This window comes from Globicephala melas, chromosome 11, assembly GCF_963455315.2.
Source record: "Globicephala melas chromosome 11, mGloMel1.2, whole genome shotgun sequence".
NCBI classification, from domain to species: Eukaryota; Metazoa; Chordata; class Mammalia; order Artiodactyla; family Delphinidae; genus Globicephala; species Globicephala melas.
In genome coordinates this window covers 71,147,181-71,168,123 of record NC_083324.2, presented here as the reverse complement: position 1 = coordinate 71,168,123, position 20,943 = coordinate 71,147,181, and the positions used below count along the sequence as shown (strand labels likewise).

General features: G+C 52.3%; 3 protein-coding genes across 5 annotated transcripts in view; 1 reads left to right on the top strand and 2 right to left on the bottom strand.

The window, feature by feature from the left end:
* Positions 1-21: 21 nt before the first annotated feature.
* Positions 22-3,455, bottom strand: GNMT (glycine N-methyltransferase). Its single transcript, XM_030870704.3, has 6 exons — positions 2,723-3,455; positions 1,526-1,653; positions 960-1,076; positions 672-814; positions 446-567; positions 22-354 (listed from the first exon to the last, which is right to left on the bottom strand). The coding sequence occupies exons 1-6, from the start codon at positions 2,965-2,967 to the stop codon at positions 183-185; spliced, it is 927 nt and encodes a 308-aa protein (XP_030726564.1). The 5' UTR covers positions 2,968-3,455; the 3' UTR covers positions 22-182.
* A 6,778-nt stretch (positions 3,456-10,233) lies between these two features.
* CNPY3 (canopy FGF signaling regulator 3) lies at positions 10,234-18,543 on the bottom strand. Of its 3 annotated transcripts, XM_060307897.2 has the most exons (7): positions 18,196-18,534; positions 14,280-14,403; positions 13,568-13,623; positions 13,369-13,502; positions 11,270-11,392; positions 10,917-11,034; positions 10,234-10,592 (listed from the first exon to the last, which is right to left on the bottom strand). In XM_060307897.2, the coding sequence occupies exons 1-7, from the start codon at positions 18,368-18,370 to the stop codon at positions 10,369-10,371; spliced, it is 954 nt and encodes a 317-aa protein (XP_060163880.1). In that variant the 5' UTR covers positions 18,371-18,534; the 3' UTR covers positions 10,234-10,368. The 3 variants fall into 3 exon arrangements, 2 of the variants coding, with proteins under 2 accessions (XP_060163880.1, XP_030726563.1); XM_030870703.3 differs by lacking the exon at positions 13,568-13,623 and having other exon boundaries at positions 13,369-13,465; positions 18,196-18,527; XR_004042511.3 differs by lacking the exons at positions 10,234-10,592; positions 10,917-11,034 and having other exon boundaries at positions 13,369-13,465; positions 13,569-13,623; positions 18,196-18,543.
* The window catches only part of PEX39 (peroxisomal biogenesis factor 39), a 41,710-nt gene continuing 39,268 nt past the window's right edge, over positions 18,502-20,943 (top strand). The window contains exon 1 of the transcript XR_011377830.1: positions 18,502-18,757. The gene's annotated coding sequence lies outside the window, so the exon portion shown is untranslated. The remainder of the gene's footprint in view (positions 18,758-20,943) is intronic.

Here is a 20,943-nt window from a genome sequence, read left to right as displayed (position 1 = left end):
ACTATATTGTTCAGCCTTCCATCTGCCTGAACCCAAATCCCTGTCCCCCAGCTGCAGTCTGCCCCTCCCCACACCCCCAAGATCTGCACTGGAGGGGGCTGGGCTTGGTGTGGGACTACTGGTCCCTCCTCCCCAGAGCCTGGCAGCGCCTGGGCAGAGGGCTGTGGGAGCTGAGGGCTTGTTCAGTCTGTCTTCTTGAGCACGTGGATGAAGTAGCAGGGGATGTAGGCCTGGCCCGTCTTGTAAGGCTTGAAGTCACCCAGGACGCTGTGCTGGCACTTGCCCCCGAAGGCTGTTTGAAGCAGCTCCGTAAAGGATGCCAAACAGTGAGGGTAGTAGGAGAGCCGGAACTTACTGCAACAGAGCCCCCGACCAACCATGAGGACTGGTGGTCTCAGCACCCTCACCCCGCCCCCCCCACCCCCCTGCCTTGCCAGGTGGGTACCTCAGGTCAGGAGAACCGCTCTGGCCAGTCCCTGGCACCTGCACCGTGTAATCCAGGGTCACCATGTGGGCCTTGTTGTTCACCGTCAGTACTGATGTTGTGATGTCCTTGGTCAGGTCACTCTGCAGGTGGTGGTTAGCTGCGTTAGCCTCTGCAACTACCAATGGGACCTGGACCCCAGTACCACACCTCCCTCTCTGGGCGGCTCCTCCCCCAGGGGCCCCACCTTATAGTAGATGTTCTTTCCTGGCGGTGCACAGCCTGTGCTGAGGATGTGGTCGTAGTTGCGATGATCGATGACCAGCACACCCCCTGACCTCACCATGCTCGCGATGTTCTTCAGGGCCAGCCGGTGCTCACTCTGGTCCCCTGAAGTCCGCCGGCCAGGGACAGAGAGGCTGCGTCTGCTCAGGGCCCCCAGCACCAGTCTCCCTCCCATCTTTCTCCTCCCCAGGGGCATGGAAAGGATATAGTTCAAAGCAGTGTCCATGCCCAAGGCCACATCCTCTCTCACCTTTGCAGTCTGGCAAGTGGGCAAAACTGTTTCCAAGGCAGATGACAGCATCGAAGCCACCCCGTGGTGGGTGGGGCACATCTTTGTCCAGAGTCATCCAGTTGGCTTCTTCAATGACTGAGGGCCGGGAAGGGGAAGAGGGATCAGGGTGGCACCATGGTACCAGCAGTACCCACCTCCACCAAGTGGAGTCCTGCCTCAGTTTCCCCTTTAAGGCACACACAGGGACTCCCCATCCAGTCAGGGGGAGGGGATCATTATGGACATGGAGGGTGAAGGGGAAGAGGGGCCCAGGGAGGAGGAAGCCATGGTTGGGAAGGAAGGCTCTGTGCTTACGGGTTTTTATTTGGGAGAAAGACAAGACACTATAAACATAATTAAAACTAGCCCCTCGTACTCAATACCTCATTCTGGTGCCTAAGCCTCCCTTTTCAGGGAAATGACAGTGGTTTTACTGTCTCCCTTGAGGAAAACAAAACACCCACCACAGGAGCTAAAGGAGCCCAGGGCAGAGAGAACCGTGTCCTTGGTGGCTGGGCTGAGGGCGCCTGGCTGGACCCACGTACCCCACTTGTCAAAGGCAGGCTCGTGCCGCCGGTTCCAGCGCTCTTTAAGCGCATACTTCAGCATCTTGTCACTGGCATCCACGCTTGTCACACTGAAGCCCTCTTCCACCAGCATGATGGAGTCCACCCTGGGCAGGACCAGGGATGACAGGCAGAGAGGGGCAGTCAGGGGGGCCTGGGAACGCAAGGAGGAGACCCTGTGCTGGACACTTCCGTCTCCTCTATATCCTGTCCCCAGCCTCTCTCCACTGACCTCAATTGACCTGGCAAATCTGTTACTGAGAACCCGGTAGCAACTTTTCTTTTTTGTTTTAGCACCGAGTCAGGTATTCTACAAATGTGCATTAATCCTTATGGCAATCCAGTAAGGTAGATGGTGTTATCCCCATTTGAGAGATGGGGCAAACTGAGGCTCCTGGAAGTTAGGTAACTTGAGCACAGGAGGTAGTATAGCATGATTTTTTTTTGTTTTTGCTTTTGGCTGCGCCACAAGGCTCGTGAGATCTCAGTTCCCCCAACAGGGGTTGAACCCCGGGCCCTCGGCAGTGAAAGTGCGAAATCCTAACCACTAGGCCACCAGGGAACTCCCAGCATGGTGGTTCAGAGCACAGGTCAGACCCTAAACAACCTGGGTCCGCATCTTCTCTCCACCTTTACCGCTCTGAGGCCAAATTTCTACAGCTGTAAATGGATATCACTTCTTACCTCATGGGGTTTTGTGAGGATTTTAAAAACTGATGTATCAAAAGCACCTGGCACAGTCCTTTGGCCGAGGCACATGTCGAACAAGTGTGAACGCTGCAGCGCTGGAGCCCGAACAGAGCTTCCGTCGGTGTGGCCCCAAAGCCTGGCCTTTGCGCCGCCCTCCTGAACCCGCCTTCCCCACCCGATGTGCTCACACCCTCGCTCTCACCCTGGGTCTCCTGGGCCCCGTCCTGCCATCGTCGGCCTCACCCTGCCTGTTCTGCCTGGGCAAACACTCATTCCTGGCCCTGGCGTCGCGCCCCCGCCCGGCTCAGGGTCGGCGGAGGAGGCTGCCCTGACGTGCCCGGCCATGGTCCTGCGATCAAGCTGCCTGGGCCGAGCTAACTCCGTCGCCCCAATGCCCCGGGTCCCCACTCACCCCGGTCCCCCACCACCCGCTCCCCGCTCCCCGCTCCCGCTCACTCCGGTCCCCTGGCCCCTGCCCGGGCTCACCCAGTGCCACAGGCCACGTCGAGCACCCGCTGGCAGCCGTGCTGGCGCAGCAGCCCGAGCAGCCAGGCCTTGTACTCGTCGGTGCGGCTGCGGGTGTCCCCGATGTAGAGCTGCCACACGCGCGCCGCCTCTCCGTCCGCGTACTGGTCCGGGAGCCCTTCAGCCGCCACCCCTAGGGAGCGGGTCCGGTACACGCTGTCCACCATTCTGCGACGTCCCTTGCTCCGCTGCCACCGGCTCCGCATTTATAATACGGCCCCTGCCAAAGCTCCGGCTGCCCCACCTGCCCAATGGCAGGTGAGCACGGGGACACGCCCCTGCTGGGCTCCGGGCCCGGGGCCGCGGCTGCTCGGGCCGCGGGGAGGGCGCTGCCTGGCAATCCTGGACAAGCCCTTCTCGCCCGCCTGAAGATCCGGCCCTCTGGCCGATCCCTCGGCGGGAAGGGACCCTCCCAGACCCCTGCCCACTTAACCCAGGTCGCAGGAGGGCCCAGGAAGGGCCAGGAGAAAGGGGAGAAGTGAGAGTGCCCGCTCCAGCCCCGCCCCAAGCTGGAAAGAAACTTTAAGTCCACAGAGATGGGCGCCCAGGGCTGGACCCTCCCTAGCAGGGAAAAAAAGGTATTCGAGTATCTAAAGAAGGACTGTCCAGGGACTTCCCTGGTGGCCCAGTGGTACAGAATCCCCCTTACAATTCAGGGGACGCGGGTTCGATCCTTGGTCAGGGAAATAAGATCCCACATGCTGCAGGGCAACTAAGCCCACCACTACTGAGCTCGCGGGCCTACTAGAGACCGCTTGCTGCAAACTACAGAGCCCACACGTTCTGGAACCCGCACGCCACAACTAGAGAAGAGAAAACCCGCACGCCACAACCAGAGAGAAGCCTGCACGCCACAATGAAAGACCCCGCATGCCTCAACAAAGATCCTGCGTGCTGCAACTAAGACCAGAAGCAGACAAAAAAATAAATAAAATAAATAAATCTTAAAAAAAAAACCTGTCCAGCTGAAGGAGGGCCTGGTCAGCCAGGGAAGGAAGGAATGGGGAGTATCTGGGTAAATGCTGGCTTGGCCATTCAAGTCCAGGAGCAGTCCTGGCCCAAGGAATCATTCCACCCACCTGGGGGCAGGTGTTCCTCTGTCCTGTAGGTGAGGCATCAAGCTTTTTTTTGAGCTGCCTAAGGTGAAGTCTGGTTCCAATTCCTCTCCAACCAAGCGCCCTTCTAAAGACCAACTGCTTTTCATGGAGGTGCCCACAGAGTGTGAAGTCCAGGGTCAGGGCTGGGAGTGTTTGATGCTCTTGCTATCATATTGCTCACTGTCACTTCATAAATTGGTCGTTTTGTTTGGTTACTGTACATCCATCCTTCCTCCCCAAAGCAGAAGGTCTCTTCCTGGGACAAGACCCTGGACTGAGGTGGATTCAGGAAAATGATGCCACCCAGGGAAGCCCAAGACAGCAAGAACAGCCTTCCCCACCTGTCTTTGTTCTTCTGGCTTCAGAAAAAGCGGAGGTATGGAATTTAGAACAAAGGAGCCTCCCTATCCCCTCCCCCTTTTACCATCTATAGGATCCGGGAGCTGGAGGAACCCCAAAGATATGTAATCATTCTTACCTTTCTATTTTTAGCACACAGACGACCTCAAACGGGCCTGCCCATGCCCAAGCAGTGGAGTCTGTGCTCACACTGACCCTACAGACAGGTCTTTGACTACAGGCTTAGAAAGACACTGTACTAGGGAGTCTATAATATGATTTTTTTAAATAATATGAATGCTGATGGTAAACTTGGCTTTTAAAAAATATATATAGGTTGTGAATAGCTTCTAAACGTGCTTTTCATTTCAAAGACAAGATTTTTGTCCTGAAGTTAGTAATTATTTGATTTCTTTCTCATCCAGAGGCATTTAAATAAAAAGTTGAGATCACAGTTCACATGGAATTGCATGGGCCTTTTTTCTTTTTTTTTTTTTGTTTTTGCTTTTAACTATCAAAAGCATATTTTCTTCTCTTGACCATAAATTACTTGGCCTTAAGCATTTCTTGGCTACACTGAGAGGATATGCCGCAACTTGTTTACTCACTCCCCAAGCTCTGAACATTTAAAATGCTCCCACAGTTTCTCAAAAGAGTGAACATGTGGATGGTTATGATGAAATTATTTTCCAAATGAAATTTTTCTATTAATTGATGCTGTCACCCAAAACAAATGTTTGTTTCAACCTTCTCTACATGAAGATATTATTCATTGGTATTTCATTGGGTAGAAAATTGTATTTAATTGTTGTAATCGTCTTTAATTACCACCAAAATGTACCAAGTAATGGCAGTCCTTCATTGCTAAATTGTTTGTCCATGTCTTCTACCCACTGAAATATATCAAAACCGCCTTTTGTTTTACTTGGTTACTCTATGTGAATTTTAGATAACCCAAACCCAAATTTAGATAACCCTGGGCCATGGAAGAGAAGGTCACAGAATATAAATCAATTTACAGTTTGACTTAGCTGAAAATAAGGTGCTATTTTTAATATGCAATGCTTATTATTTGCAACTGGCTGAAAAGACTAAATTCTTCATCCCCAAATGTATAATATGTTTGCAAAGAGATTTTAGGTTGGGAACATGGCTGCAACTGGACAAACTCCAAGGCTATACCTATTTGAGGACACATGAAAATCTTAGAATTGTGGATTATGTATATAACAGTAACTACAAATGGAAGACATTCTGGCTGGTTTTGTTTTGATTCAGAACAGGTAGAAATACATTGCTCAGAAGAGGGATGCCAATTTCCAAACTTTAGTCCAAGCCGCTGGAAAAAACTCTTCTCTGCTGACTATCTGTCCAGATTGACCATTGGGATGCCACCCACCCACATGAACTCTGCTAGCAGATTTATTACAATGGATCCTTTTTTAGCCTTTTCAATATATGATATGACTCACTCTGCTTTAATAAAGCCCCGTCAAATGAGTATAAAATTGGTCCCTACATTGGTGGGTTATAACACTAATTAATGGTGGCTACATTACTTTCTTTCTTTTTTTTTTTTTTTACATTTTTGGCCACGTGGCATGTGGGATCTTAGTTCCTGGACCAGGGATGGAACCCGTGCCCCCTGTGGTGGAAGCGCAGAGTCTTAACCACTGGACCGCCAGGGAATTCCCACACCTGGCTTTTTGAGTGTCCTGTTTTGTTTTGTTTTTTGGACAGAGAACCTTTTCTATTTTAGAAAAGTAATGATGGTAGGAGACGTTGCCACCCCTGGAGCTGGTTGGCCCACTTCTCCCGTCTCAATGTGCAGCTACGTCTCCTGTAGAGAATCACACCCATTTTAGCGGAAGTTTAAGCTCTGTTGGCCTGGATAAACTTGATAGATGGAGAGTACACTTTTAAAGAAAGAATGAGTAAAATTGGATTCCTCTTAAAGACACTGTAGAGAAGCCAGGTCTTGAGGGCAGCGTTAAAGGTCAAGCTTCCTTTAAGCTATACAAAACTGTAAACTTTGAAAAGGGAGAAAAACTTGGTTAATTCACTCCTAACTGCATGTCCAACCTTAAACTCTGAAGACATAAATAGACTAGTGGACAGCAGCTGGTCTGCTTTCTAGAAGAGAGAGCCATGTCTAAGGGGAGGATGGTGGACGAGCCAACCAGCTATGGCTGCAAGATTCTATGGCATGGAGGCTATGCCCCGGGGCACTGAAGCCATTCCATCTGGGTTCAAAACCTGGCTGGGCCACTTCCTAAATGTGTGGCCTGGGCAAGTTATGTAAACTTTCTGTGCTCCGTTCATTCAACAGATATTTATTAAGCGGCTACTCTTGGAATTCCCTGGCAGCCCAGGGGTTAGGACTCTGAGCTTTCACTGCCGAGGGCCCGGGTTCAATCCCTGGTCTGGGAACTAAGATCCCACAAGCCCTGTGGTACGGCCGGCGGTGGGGGGGAAAGCAGCTACTCTGTGCCGGGCACCGCTCTACTAAGCACTGGGAATATAGCAGTGAACAAAGTAGACAAAAATCCCTGTTCTTTTTGTAGGGTGTGTGTGGGATGTTTCTGGAGTGATGGTAATAATGTTTCACAATCTGCATGCTGGTGACTTTGGTGTTCAGTTTGTAAAAATTCATTGAGCTTACACTTATGTGTACTTTTCTGTAGGTGTATTTTACTTCGATAACGTGTTTAAAAATCCATGGCCTTGTGTGGATCACAGCTGTATTAAATGAGTTAATTAAAGCATGTAGAGCTGTGCTTGCCACATAGTAACATGCACTCAAAAAACAGTGGCTACTATTATTATTCCAGTGAAATTTCTTAATAGTGCAAACCAGGCCATCAGTGGATGTTCAAGAGGGATTCAGCTGGCTCTGCTGCTAGGATTAGTACACAGAGTCCTTCCACAAACCAGTTAGGCATGGACCATGCATCTGTCACGAAAAAAATGTGTTTTTCTTTCAAGATCAAAGATATGAAGAATTTTGTTCATACTTGTGAACTAAAGTGATTTAGGGCTGCTGTGCACATGTGGACAAGTTGTGAACTGCACAAGGTGTCCTTATTTAAAGGGCTTCCATTCAAACTGCAAACCTCATGGGCTTGTATATTTATTATCATTTTCTGGCAGGAATTCTGGCAGTCAAATGTCTTATTCTAACAAAACTTTTATTAAAACAACTTTCTGACAGATGGGGAGTCAAAGGTGTGAAAAGCACCACTTTCTAACTTGCGAAAAGATGTTGCATGAAAATACCACCCAGGAACTTGGAAATAAAGAGAGGAGCCTGCCTCCTAGGAGCTGTTCCTTAAAACGAATACACAGAGGCCCCGATGCAGCCACTTCTGAGACTACAGAACCCCAACCCCTGAGACTTGACTGTCATTGAACTGGAACAAACTGGCCTTGTGCTTTGTCCATCAGCCTTTGTGGTTCTGGATGACAAAAGTCTCCAACAGAGAGACAGATCCTCTCTGGGGTTCTGATAATTCCTGTTTCTGAGGACAAGACTTCCTTCCAGTGTGGCTTCATTGAGGTCTTGGCCCCTCTTAGCACAACACCCGAATTTCTCCTGGTGGAGTGGGTTGCAGCTGGCCTCATCTTAGGACCCACACAGACTCCCCAACCCAGCAAGTATGAGGGGGGGCCCATCTGCATGTTTAACAAGCATCCAAGTGACTCTCATGTCCAGGTGAGGGTAGGAGACCCCGTTCTAATTGGGTTTCTAACAAAGGGACTGAAATCAGGTTCACTCGAGCTCAGCCAGACCCCTCACCTTATGGGAAAGTGGGAGGCAGTATCCAGTTCAGAAAGGCTTGTGTGTGTGGTGGGGAGAGGAAAAGAAAAACCTGGGAAGCCAGATCCTGCCTTCTTTCTTTTCTAGGCTGGGCCAGGGAGAAGCTGCCTGCTGGGGTGGGTGCGTGGAGAGCCAGTGAGTGCGCAACACGCCTGGCCTTGTGGGGAATGGGGGGCAAGTGAGGGCACTCATCCTGCAGCAGCCACAGGTCAAAGAGCAAAGCAGTCGCAGCGCTGCCCTCCCTCTGGTCTGGGCCTAGGCCTGGGATTGGGCCCCTGGGCCAACACCCCAGTAAGGGGATAGGTCTTTGTCTCATCCTATTCTAAGGACAATGAAGCTCTGGGGACAGACCTAAGCCAAGTACTGAAGTGCTGTGGGTTAGTGACAGGATGGGGGTGGTCAGAGACTGTCCACCAAATCCTAGACAGTCCAGGGGCCTGCAAATGGTTCCCCAGCCCTGGGTTCCAATCCCAGACCCCCGCAGTCACCTCCTATGCTCAGACCAGAGTCCAGGATGGGACCACAGTCTAGGCTGGAATCTCTGCCCACAGCCCCTTCAACAGGCACCAGTATCAGCGCTGGAGATGGGGAGGGGGGTGCTAGACCAAAAAGTATCATCCTCCAAGGGCCTGTTCTAAGCCTCATGGGCCAGAGAAGCAGCTTCCAATTTGCTCCACTCTCTATGGCCTTGGTGTTCCCAGCCCTGGGGAGCGAGGAGGGGCTGAGGCTGAGTTGGGGGGACCCCAGAGCCTTTTTGCCAGAAGCTGGGAAAATCCTCCTGGGGCACCTCAGCAGTGACCCCTCCTACCTGCTGGGCCCAGCCTGGAGCGTGAGGGAGCCTGGGTGCGGGTGCTCAGGGGATGTGGTGTGGGCGCAGTGCTGGCGGGACCTTCCACTCTTCTCTCCTTTCTAGAAGCAGGGGCTGCGTCCTATTTTCCTTCTAAAAGAGACTTGTTGGTGGGCATGGGTTACGGGCAAGAAACCAAACCAGTTCAATGCGAATCACATGGCCAGTGCCAGGTGTTGGGAGAGGGGCCCTGGGGCTGCGGGAATACAGTGGGCCGGGGTCTCAAAGCCAGGGTCCGCGTGCAGCTGTGCCACTGCCAACAGGACTTTGGGCGCGTCCTGTGACTTGAGCCTCAGTTCCCTCTTCTACAAAATGGAGCTAACAGCGCCCACCCGAGTGCACTGCAGGGTTATAGCACTGACTACTCGCAGCTGTCACCACTATTGCTTCTGACCCACCACAGATCTCTGCCTTCAGGACAGACAAGGAGGTGCCGGAGCCTCCCATCCCTTCTCCCCAGAGGCCAGCCTTCCTGTTTCTCCCTTACTCCCAGAGAACATGGTGCAACCAGCTGTTTTGGGGGGACTGGGGTGTCCTCCCTCCCCTGCGGGCTCCGGGCACAACAGCTAGGAGGCAGGGAGTGGTCAGGTGTGGTCATCAGGGAACAAGGTTCAAGACCAACAGGCAGGGCCAGGCGGAGGTGGAGACGAGGGGCGGGAGCTGGTGGGGTCACTGGCGTACACTTTACACAACCAACGGGAAGGCCTTGGTGGCGGGGAGAGGAGAGGCGGGAGGGAGGGAAGGAATGAGGGCAGCCAGGTACCAGGGCACAAGTGAGGCCCCTCCCAGCCTGGGGGGCTCGGGGAGACCAAGAGCAGCTGAGGGGCCCCACCGCATACCCAAGGCCCACCCCTCGCCCCAGCGCCCCCGGGCCCTCCCTGCACTTGCTTTCCCCACAGTCAGCAGGTTCGGCCTCAGGGATGAGAGGATGGGAACAGCCTCCCATCCTCAGCCCCCAAGGCTGGAAGGTGAGGGACAGGAAAGAGCCACAGGGGGCTCCAGGCCCCTCTGAGGGGCTGAAAAGGACTCAGGAATCCAAACGAAAAAGGCCGAAAGGTTTTTACTCTGTGAGCCCTGGGGAGGGCTGGGCAGAGTGCAAGGTGTCCACAGGAGGGGTGGGTGCAGAGAGGAGGAGCTGGGGCCTCAGTCTTGCTTCCCGGTGTCAGTGCCGGAGAAGCGAGGGGGTGCGGGGCTCTGGAGCCCCAGTCCTGGGGCCCAGCTCGACACCTGCCTGTCCGAGTTCACACTGGAGTCCTGGGCAGTCCTCAGAGCGCAGAGCCCGCCTGAAGTCTGGGTCAGGAGAGGAACGCTGGGCAGAGGGAAAAGGCCGGCCTGGGCTGCCCGCAGCTGATCTGAGTTCTTCCAGGGCTGGAGTCTGTCTGCGGCAGAAGAGGCGCAGCCCAGGCAGGCACAGCTGAAGCCCGGTGCCGCTGTCTGCCAGAGCCGGGGCCCAGATCCTCCAGCTCCCAGGTCAGGGCTCTGGGTCAGCAGGAGAGCGGAGTTAGGCTCAGAGCTCCTCGGGGGCGCCGCGGGTGAGGGGGGAAGCCTTCTGGATGCCCTCGTCCTCCTCGGGGCTGGGGTCTCCCTCGAGGCCACCCAGCTCCTTCCTCTGTTTGCTGCCACCGCTGCTGCCACCCGAGGCCTTGGTCCTGCCACTCTTCTTCTTGGATTTCTTCCCCCCCAGGGCGGCTGTGTCCCCCTTCTTGCCAGACCACCGCTCTGCCAGGCAGCCTGGGGCAAGGAGGAGAGACACCGTCAACAGACTGCTTTGCTGGGTGAGGAGCACTGGCTGCGGAGCCACTGGGGGCGGCGACTGGAACACGTCCCAGCTCTGCCTCGTTGTGGCCCCAGGCCCGTTTTGGGGCATCTGAGGCATCCACACGTTACTCTGCACCGGGCGCGTCAGGCCTTGACCCCACCCTGTCCCATCCAGCTCCCTGAGGACAGATGCTACGATGCCCCCATTTCTTATTTCTTTTCTGTCCTCCCCCTACCCACCTCCCCTGAGGGGGAGGCAAACAACACAATCGAGGGCTGACGTGCCCTCAGACTCACTGGTATCCTTGCCCTTCAGCACGTGATTGGCACAGAGGAACTGAGTCAGGTCCTCTTCCTGGTGGTTCCTGTACCAGTCCTCGATCACCTCCTCAAACTCCTCCACCAGCACGTCGCACTGTTAACCACAACGCCTCGCGTTGGCAAAGCCCGGCGCCGACTTCTCCCAGAGGAGCCCAGCTGAGCCCCGCCGCCCACCAGGCTGGTGGCTGATTCCCGAGGAGGCTGCAGCCAGAGGGGTGAAACGACTTGACCACGGTCCCCCGGCTCCTGGTGGCCTTCCTCAGCTGAGGACCCCCCACCACCCAGCTCTGTGGGGCACAGCTGGCCTCTGAGGGCCGAGGGGTCCGTACCTGCTTCTTGAGGTCAGCCACCTCTGCAGAGGTCTCGTTCCACAGCTCGTAGGGGATGTCCATCACTACCTTGACCCCTTTGTGCACCAGGTTGTGTAGCGTCTCAAAGGTCTCCGACATGCCCTGGAAGAGGCGACCAGACATGAGAGGCAGAGACCCTTCCTCTCCCTGCCTCCTCCTCTCCCAGTGGAGCTGGAGGCCCAAGGACCCAGCTGGAAGTCAAGACCCCCTAGAGCTTCTCACACTTGTCCTGACCTTCCCCTCCCCTCTTTGAGACCTGCATCCCACAACCCCTCCACACACACGCCCTGTCCTGCCTCCCCTCACTCCTTCTTTCCAAAGGGTCTGCTGGGGCTTCCCTGGTGGCACAGTGGTTGGGAATCTGCCTGCCAATGCAGGGGACACGGGTTCGAGCCCTGGTCTGGGAAGATCCCACATGCCATGGAGCAACTAAGCCCATGTGCCACAACTACTGAGCTTGCGCTCTAGAGCCCGTGCTCCCCAACAAGAGAAGCCACTGCAATGAGAAGCCGGCGCACTGCAATGAAGAGGAGCCCCTGCTCGCTGCAACTAGAGAAAGGCTGTGCGCATCAATGAAGACCCAACACAGACAAAAATAAATAAATTTATTCAAAAACCCAAAAACCAAAAAAGCCTGCTGTTGCCCTCAGGCCCTTTGGACAAATACTCCTTTTCCAGGAAATAAGTTGGTCTTGGCTCTTTCCCCTCACTGTGACCTCCCCCATATCCAGGCCCACTCCCTGCTTCGGGTTCTTCCTATGGCTTGTGTCTTTCCTTGAGGGGAAGAGGCACAGGCGAAGCAGGGAGGACTCTTGGTTGCATAAAAAATATTCTTCTCCACGGAGACAACACACTATTTCTCCTCTATCTTTCCAGAGATCATGCACGCGACTAGAAGCAAATATACACACAAATATGTCCTCTCTTCCACCCCCACATTTTACACAAGCAGCAGTATGTATCATACACACCATTCGGCACCTTGCCTTTTTCACTTAATAATATACTTTGGGGCTTCCCTGGTGGCGCAGTGGTTGAGAGTTCGCCTGCCGATGCAGGGGACACGGGTTCGTGCCCCGGTCCGGGAAGATCCCACATGCCATGGAGCGGCTGGGCCCGTGAGCCATGGCCGCTGAGCCTGCGCGTCCGGAGCCTGTGCTCCGCAGCGGGAGAGGCCACAACAGTGAGAGGCCCGCGTACCGCAATAATATACTTTGGAGATGATCTTAGTTCAGTTCATAAAAAGCTATCTCATTCTTCGTTTTACACTTTGCAAAATGGTCTACTGAATGGCCACACTGATTTATTTAACCACTCCCCTACTGGTGAATGGTTAGGTTGGTTCTAATTTTTTTGCTATGGAAAATAATGTTAAACATTTTTAAATTAAACATGGATTTATTACCAAGTACAACATTAACACCCATTATAAAGATAAAACCTAAGACTTCTGGGGTTTGATACTATTCACCTAGGTTTCCCAGGGGTTTCTGATGGATCTCCTTTGCTATAAGGGTACTTAGGTGGAGAAATGTGGGAGACAACTCTCCTACCAAACATGGAAGATGCAGAGACAAAGAAACATGGGCCTTGTTGCAAGAAAGCTCATTCTCCAGGGAGAGAAGCATTCGTGTACACAGTAAGCACAATAAATGTCACAAAGGCACCATGATGGAGGTCCAGGTAGGGGCCCTGTGGACCCAGAGGAGGGACGTGGCAGTCACCGCCCCCCAAGAGTCTTCTGACATCTCCTCTAAACCCTCACAATTCGGCACAGCCTGAGTTCTCCCTGCACGAGTGCTTAGGCCTCCGAGGGGGCTGCCACCCGGGAGCATTTCTATCTGGGGCTGAGGCAGGACCCCAGTGGGCAGGCCCAGACCATCAGGGATGTGCCCACTGCCACTGAAAAGTCAGGCCGCTCAGGAGGGGAGGGGTGCCAACAGCAATGGATGAAGAATGGGGAGAGACCGAGGAGGGATGCTCCCAGGGCACGATCTTCCAGTGGCACCCAGACCAGCAGACACACTTAAACATGCAGCCTGGCCCCAGGGGGGATGAAGGGCCAGCACAAACCCAACCTTGGCAAATCGGTTGCTGCCGGTCCTCTCCTTGTGTAGGCTGTAGTCCAGGAGCCGCTTGCAAATGGTCTCAGTGACTTCGATTAACCGTAAGTCCCTGCCGAGACAGCAGCACGAGAGGGCCTGAGTTCCCCTCCTCACCCCCGTGGATTAGTGGTCCGTCCCTCCAGCCCTGCTACCCCAACACCTGCACATCTCACCAACGGGAAGGCAGAGCTGGAAGGAAGATAGGTCATCTGGGGGGGCTCTGAAATGCTGGAACACAGACCAGAGAGACACAATTTTAACAGCTCTACGGGAAGGAAGTTTTGTTTTTGTTTTTTTTAATAAAGCTAAATGATTCAGTAGATTTTTTAAAAATAAAGTAAAATGTATTAAAGTTTGATGTTAAGATATCACTTCATTTTGAAAGGATGATCGTAGTTGATGGAAGTGTTTTTTGGTTTGTTTTTAATATTTGTACCTGGCAAAGTTAGAAGTTGGTAATCTTTTCTTTTTTTCTTAGGCCACGCTGCGAGGCTTGCGGGATCTTAGTTCCCTGACCAGGGATTGAACCCGGGCCACGGCAGTGAATGCGCCCAGTCCTAACTACTGGACCACCAGGGAATTCCCCAGTAATTCTATATTTAAAAAAATTAATCCATAAAATCCAAGAGCCTGGGAATCACTGATAAGGTCCAACAGTCTTGCTTTTACAGATGAGGAATGTGAAGCCCAGAGGCATTCAGGGATTTATGAAGGCCACACAATTAGTTGGGGATAGAACCAGTGGGCAAACTTAGGTCTCAGTTAGAGCTGCCTCCCTTTGGTGGGTCTGCCTAGCCAGAAGGGAGAAGGGAACTTCGAGCTGCTGATGCCTCGAGGGACAAAGCAGACCAGGCCAGTGCCCCCCTCCCTACCACTTCACTTACGACTTGGTGTATTTGACTCCTGAGGTCTTCCGGTCCAGGATGCCATAGCCCATGTCAATCACTTCCTTGGTCTTGCCAGTTTCCTCAAAGGCTGACTTCAGCTCCACTGCGACGTATTTACACACTGGGGGAAGGAGACACAGCACAGCCTACTGAGTGCATCTTGAGCCTTTGACGGGAGCTGGCTCCCAGCAAAACAGACCCGAGTGGACGCCTCTCCGGGACTGGGTTGAGTCAATGCTTGGGGCAGAGAAAGGAGTTAGCACCAGACCACCAAATGGAGCTCAGTAGGTGAAAGCGGGCTCCAAGATCCCACTGCCCCCCGTCCACTCCTGGCCCTTATTCCTACTGGCTTCATTCCTCCCAGCTCCTTCCTGCTCCCCACCCCCACAATCATTTATTTTACTTAAAAATTTTTCAAACATATAGAAATGCTGAAAGAGTACAACGAATAACTATATACCTTCCACTCACAGTCAACAGTTGTTAGTAAAAACAAACAAACAAAAAAACAGTCGTTAGTGATTTATCACACTCTCTCCCCAATATATAACATAAAGCAATGTGATAATAATAGATGTCAAGAATATACACATTGTTTTTGCTAAACCATTTTGAAAGTAAGTAGACTTACATCACTCCTAAACAAGTCATCACGCATCTCTTGAGAACAAGGACCTTCTCCTACCTAACCATAAAAATCACCATACTGGAAGATTAACAATTCCAATGTCATCTAATACTCAGTCCATATTCAAATTTCCCCAGTTGTTCCCCAAATGTCTTTTTTAAATTTTTTATTTATTTAAAAAAATTTTAAGTTAATTAATTTATTTTTGGCTGTGTTGGGTCTTCTTTGCTTCGCGCCGGCTTTCTCTAGTTGCGGTGAGCGGGGGCTACTCTTCGTTGCGGTGCGCAGGCTTCTCATTGCCGCGGCTTCTCTTGTTGCAGAGCACGGGCTCTAGGCTCACAGGCTTCAGTAGTTGTGGCATGCGGGCTCAGTAGTTGTGGCTTGCAGGCTCTAGAGCACAGGCTCAGTAGTTGCGATGCACAGGTTTAGTTGCTCCATGGCATGTGGGATCTTCCTGGGCCAGGGCTCGAACCCGTGTCCCCTGCATTGGCAGGCGGATTCTTAACCACTGCACCACCAGGGAAGCCCCCCAAAATGTCTTTCATGGCTGTTTTATTTCTTGATTTCATATGTTGTTCCAACACCAGCTCTCTGTTCCTACCAAATTAATTTGCTGCATTCCCCCCACAGGCCTGTTTCTACTGTTTTTGTTCATTTATTTTCTCATTTCCTCTTACGCTTCCTTGAACAGTTATTAAGCAACTCCTGTGTCAACTGCCTGGGGATACGCAGACAGAAAGAAGGTCCCTCCCTTGTAGATACTCAATCTAATGGAGCAGAGAGAAGTGTAAACAAATAATTACCATTGCATAAGGAGTGCTACCACTGAAAGTGGGCAGTGCCTGGGGCTTCAGGAAAGTGCATGATGTCCCCCTTCAGGGGGTGTCTGTCCATTCTCCTAACCTCACCTTAAAAACCTCCTCCCCCAGGAAGCCCTTCTGGATGACTCCCACCTGCTCTTGATTTCATTCTGAGACTCTGCAGGATCCATGCTCTCACTAAGGGCCTCCGTCATCTCATGTGTCTCTCTGATTCGACTACAAGGGCACTCAAAATGAGGATCATGTACTGGATTTTTTTCTTTATTCCTCTAGTCTTGGACTTTATCAGTTGGATCCTTGATAAATATTGCTCAGAGAGACTGTGCTGGTGCTCGAGCAGCTTCTGACGTCTCCGAGTGGAACGTGGTCTGCAGGCTAAATGCCATCAGCGTTGTTATAACACCAACAGCAGAGTTGGGTAGAAAACCAACTTACTACTGAAACAAATAAATCCCCAGCAGGCTTGTTTGGTGAAATTTTATAACATATGCATTAATAGATGGCTTGGAGAACTTGGAACACGTGAAAATTCCAAAATGTAAGCCAGTGACCTCAGAGTCTGCAATGAATTGTGGGTGTCTCACCTCCCTGGCTCTCCATCCAGGACCATCTGGGCTCCCTCCCCTCTTCTGTCCTGTACTGTGTACAAGCTCATCATTTTTCTGGCTCCTGTGCCCCCCCCTTCCACACCCTCAACATGCAGTATGCCAGGCCCCGGAGGTTGGCACCCATCAACTCATCTCTCTTATACCCATCAACCACAACCTTGCTGCCCAACTCTTCCAAATCTTACCTCTTCAAGACCCCCTCTGGGGGTCCCACCCAGAGCCAGACTTGGAGGAGACTCATGGCACAGACCCCAGATCCTCATGCACATCCACCCACTTTTTTCTGGGCAGGTTCTCCTTCCTCTGTGCCAAGGCCGCTTCCACTCAGCCTACTGAGCCAGGAGGCAGGATTTGTTGGCCAGATAGTCAGCATTTAATACCAAAGATGTCACAGTGATAAGTAAAAGTAAATATACATGATTAAGAGGAGCCTAAGGGTTGGAGTTTGCCAAGCCTTCCTATGACTGAAAATCCCTTTAAAATTATTTTTATTAATTACCTACAAAATCAGGTTGGACTAGAATGATCTAAAGATCTTTGCCAGCTCTGTGCTATTATGAGTCTAAGGAAAAGAAATGTGAACTTCTTAGGCTATGAGAATAATAAGAGAAACAGTAAGGGCTCTTTGGTATTAGAATAAGATAGGAAATGAGAAGGGGAACTGAAACCCCCAAAAGATGTTGGCTATGACTAAAAGAAGAGTGAAAGAAAGGAAGGCATCATAACCCTCTGACTGTCTATTCAAGACAGTGAGGGAGAAAGTAGAGGCTAGAATCCACATTGGGAGGCCGACCAGTGAGGTCAGCTCAGCTCTGAAGCATCTCACCTTTAATCTCTCAAACAAAAAGGTTATGCTTTCCAAACTACCCCCACTTCCCAGTGCTTGGGGAACCTCTGGCCGACTGTACGCTTTGTGTTAGGATGCAACAAATTTATAGCCAACTTTCGTGGGGGGCTGGGGTTAGGGAGGGGAGAAGGAAGGAGTGGGTGTAAAGGCCTGAGGAGGAAACTGAGAAATGGAGGGGAGGAAATAAAAGGCAGGCCCTTCCCAGTCCTGAATCGCTGGTTTGCGTGCTGGCGCTCTTTTCTCTTTCCCACTCCCTCTCCTTCTCTCTCTCTCCAGTGCCACACCTTGGGAGGCCTTTGGGATTCACTCTTTTCCCATATTCCTAAAATCTTCCTCCCTCAGGAAGTTCCCCCAGGCTCTCTTCTCCTAAAGTGACCCCTTCGGCCTCAGACTCTCCTCCCCCCTCCACACACACCCACAGCGCCCCCACCCCCTTCACTCATACTTATTCCAAATACAACTACTGGCTGCTTACTAGGCACTGTGTGAATCGCTATCTGAGTCAAGGTCGCTGCCCGCAGCTCACAGCTAGTGGGGGAGACTTCCAATGACACAAAGTAGGTTGCCGTGAGGGCACAAACGGAGCGTCTCAAGCTCTTCTTCCCCCAAGACCAGTCATGTGGATCTTTTCAGTTCCTCAAACTTGTCCTTTGCTTGTAGGCCTCTTCATCTGTGGCTTCACTTCTCTTCACCCGGCTAACTCCTAATCGCTCAGGGCTTCCTGGACGAAGCCTTTCCCCCCATCTCTGGGCTAGATTTAGATGCTCCTCACCCAGCCCCCAAAGTTCTGTGCCTCCCCTACCACGGCATCTACTACCCCGATTATAAGTGCTTGTTTTCACCGATTTCTGAGCTCCAAGTGCACTGAGACCTGAACTCTCGCCCGCCCCTGTGTCCCCAACATCCAGCACAGGGCCAGGCACCATAGCAGGTTCAGGGAGTGGAGACCCGCTGGAGAGCCCAGGGCCTTCGATCCCCCGACGCTTCTCCTCAAGCCCCGCCCCCTCACCTTCGCATTTGCTGGGCAGTCGAACCCAGTCGGTCTCCTCTGCTCGGGCCTGCCTCGGGCCCAGTTCCGGGGCCGCCAGAAGTAGCAGCAGCAGCAATAGCAAGGGGAGAAGCAGAAGACAGCGGGCCCTGGGCCCGGGCCGGGGCCGGGACGCGGGCTCAGGTAACGGCTCCATGCCCAGCCGGACCCGACCCGAGCGGACCCGGCTGCGCTTCCTCCGGCTGCGCGAGCTAGGCAGCTTCCCGGAGCCGCTTCCGGGACTGCACACGTGCCTCAGCGTAACCAGGGCAACGAGGAGCCCCTCCTGCCTACTCCCGCTTTAGGCCGCCTCGTCCGGCCCCCAGAGCCGACGAAGGCCCGCGGACTAGGCAGCCAATGGGCTTTTCGGGGTTTGCCTTCTAGCGAAACGGAGAACGATCTTTTTTCGGCCTCGGCCAATGAGAGAGCGGATGGTGCCCTCAGTGACCTATGGCAACATCTTTGCCCATGCCATAACGGAGGCTCTGGGAGGGGCTGGAGGACCAGGGCTAGGGAAGAGGAAGCAGCGCCCTGGTCCTGAAAGGTATGGGAAAGAGCGTCTTCACTGCCTTCTCCGCCTCCTTGCACGTCGCTTCTCCCTTGGGGTCATTATGAAGCTAGTACTAACTGAGCACCAGTTTTTAAATTTTATTATTATTATTGCTGCTGTTGTTATTGTTCTAATTGCCGGTCACTCTAGTAGGCGCTGTGGATGAGACCTGGACGATTCCAAGAGTCCCCAGCCTTCAAGCAGCTTTCTTAGGGCCCAGTAACCCTAGATTTGTCCCAGTGAGAACTAGAACAAATCATTTCCTCTCTGAGCCTCAGTTTTAATCTGTATGATGGCAAAGTGATCCTCCGAGCTGCTGTTCAAGACTTGCCTGTTCCTGCGACGCTCAAACGGGTTAATAGAATTAAGGCTTACTGAGCAGATTGTAAAAAGTTCATGCAATAATTTTCTTTTTAGTGTGTAATCTGGCTCCCTTTTCTGGCCTATTGTTTTTTTCTTTGGATTCTGAGCTCCCACAAGGCAGGGACTTGGCTAGTGAATGGTTGATTTCTCTTCCGCTTCCCCAGCAACAGGGTGCCTAGCACAAGGAGTTGCTCAGTGAAACCCCCTTGTGCTGTGTCATCAAGAGGAGGACTCTCTGGGTCTTTGGGGCTGCTTCAGGCTGGCCCTGAGCTCAGTGTTCTATGGACACGCACAGACCAAGGCTGCTTCTCTGGGAGGTTGTCTGCAAATTCCATTTTTGTCCATAAATCCGTGTTTTCCAGTGTCTCTTGTTTCCTTTCTAGAGGTTGGATATTTATGCTATTTTATAAAGACTTTCAAGGACTGATGCTCAGGCCATTGACTTGTCATTTCCTGATCTTAGTTTCTTTTTTTTTAATTAATTAATTTATTTATTTATTTTTGGTTGCGTGTGGGCTTTCTCTAGTTGCGGCGAGTGGGGGCTACTCTTTTTTGTGGTGCACGGGCTTCTCATTGCGGTGGCTTCTCTTGTTGCAGAGCACAGGCTCTCGGCGAGCGGGCTCTAGAGCACAGGCTCAGTAGTTGTGGCACACGGGCTTAGTTGCTTCCAGGCATGTGGGATCTTCCCGGACCAGGGCTCGAACCCCTGTGCCCTGCATTGGCAGGCGGATTCTTAACCACTGTGCCACCAGGGAAGCCCCTGATCTTAGTTTCTTAGCTTAAAAGAGTTGTGTGGGTGACAAGGCACTTTGGATAGGCAGGAGCTGTGGTATGTAGAATTCCACAGTGTAGAGGGTCAGGACATTGTCCTGAGGTCCTCCATGCTCTCTAGGCTTTAAACGACTTGAGGAGGCTCAAGAGTCTGGCCAGGAACCCTCTTGGGAAATAACATTAATGCAGCCACAGTGGGGATTCAGAGTCTGGGGCAGGGCAGGATTGGGGGGAAGGGGGGCAAGATGGGTAGGAGGGCTGAAGCTAAGGGAAGCCTGCTTCCAGGATAAACAAAAGGGCCTCTGAGAGGACATTTACGGAGACACAGATTAGTTTGGCAGGAGCCCTGGGCTCAACATCTGGGCTGAGAGCTGGGAAGGGACAGTGGCTGGAGAAATTCTGAGATTATGGCTGGATACGCCCCCACCCCCACCCAGCCTACCCCTCCCTCATTCTGTGTGTTAGGGAAGGAGCCGGCTCTGTGGGGATGGTGGACAGGTTGATTCCCCAGAAGTTGTGCCCTGTCCCTCCTTGAAGGATCCAGAAAAGAGCTGGGAGAGTCTCCTTACAGGCTGGTGAGAGATGAACAGTGGAGGAGAGGTGAGGGTTTTCGTGGAAGAGTAGCTAAAAGGGCAAAGGGGCTCTGGCAAGCTGGGAGTCACTGATGCCATGTGTGTGGGGAGTGTTAAGAGTACAGTTCCTCACCGCCACGTTGGGGGAAGGAAGACTGAAGTAGGGCCATTGATCCAGGGAACTGTCCTGCACTGCCCCAGGGGACATCTGGATTCACATGAATGCACCCAGAGATTCTTGGGGTGATTACTGGAGAGGAAACTCTGGAAAAGGCAGGGTTTCCTGCAAGAGCTGGACTAACGGAGGACACACAGGTTACACCCCACTGTGGGAGCCTCATATTCTATCAGTGCAAGAACCCTCTTTAGGAAACAAAACAAAATGAAACTAAAACCTCTTTAGTGCCTGGCTCAGAGTCGAAGCTCAGTGAATATTTGTCAAATGAATAATGACCCTTAATTGATTAATAATGT

Bases quoted from the DNA above. Each gene is read 5' to 3' on its own strand.
- GNMT (XM_030870704.3), bottom strand. From the start codon at position 2,967: ATGCGGAGCCGGTGGCAGCGGAGCAAGGGACGTCGCAGAATGGTGGAC. The intron at 1,077-1,525 runs GTACGTGGGTCC...CCCGGCCCTCAG, and splicing joins GCCTGCCTTTGACAAGTGGG to TCATTGAAGAAGCCAACTGG. The intron at 815-959 runs GTGAGAGAGGAT...GGCGGACTTCAG, and splicing joins CCACTTGCCAGACTGCAAAG to GGGACCAGAGTGAGCACCGG.
- CNPY3 (XM_060307897.2), bottom strand. From the start codon at position 18,370: ATGGAGCCGTTACCTGAGCCCGCGTCCCGGCCCCGGCCCGGGCCCAGG. The intron at 14,404-18,195 runs GTGAGGGGGCGG...TCCTTCCCCCAG, and splicing joins ACTGCCCAGCAAATGCGAAG to TGTGTAAATACGTCGCAGTG. The intron at 11,393-13,368 runs GTTGGGTTTGTG...CGCCTCTTCCAG, and splicing joins GCAGCAACCGATTTGCCAAG to GGCATGTCGGAGACCTTTGA.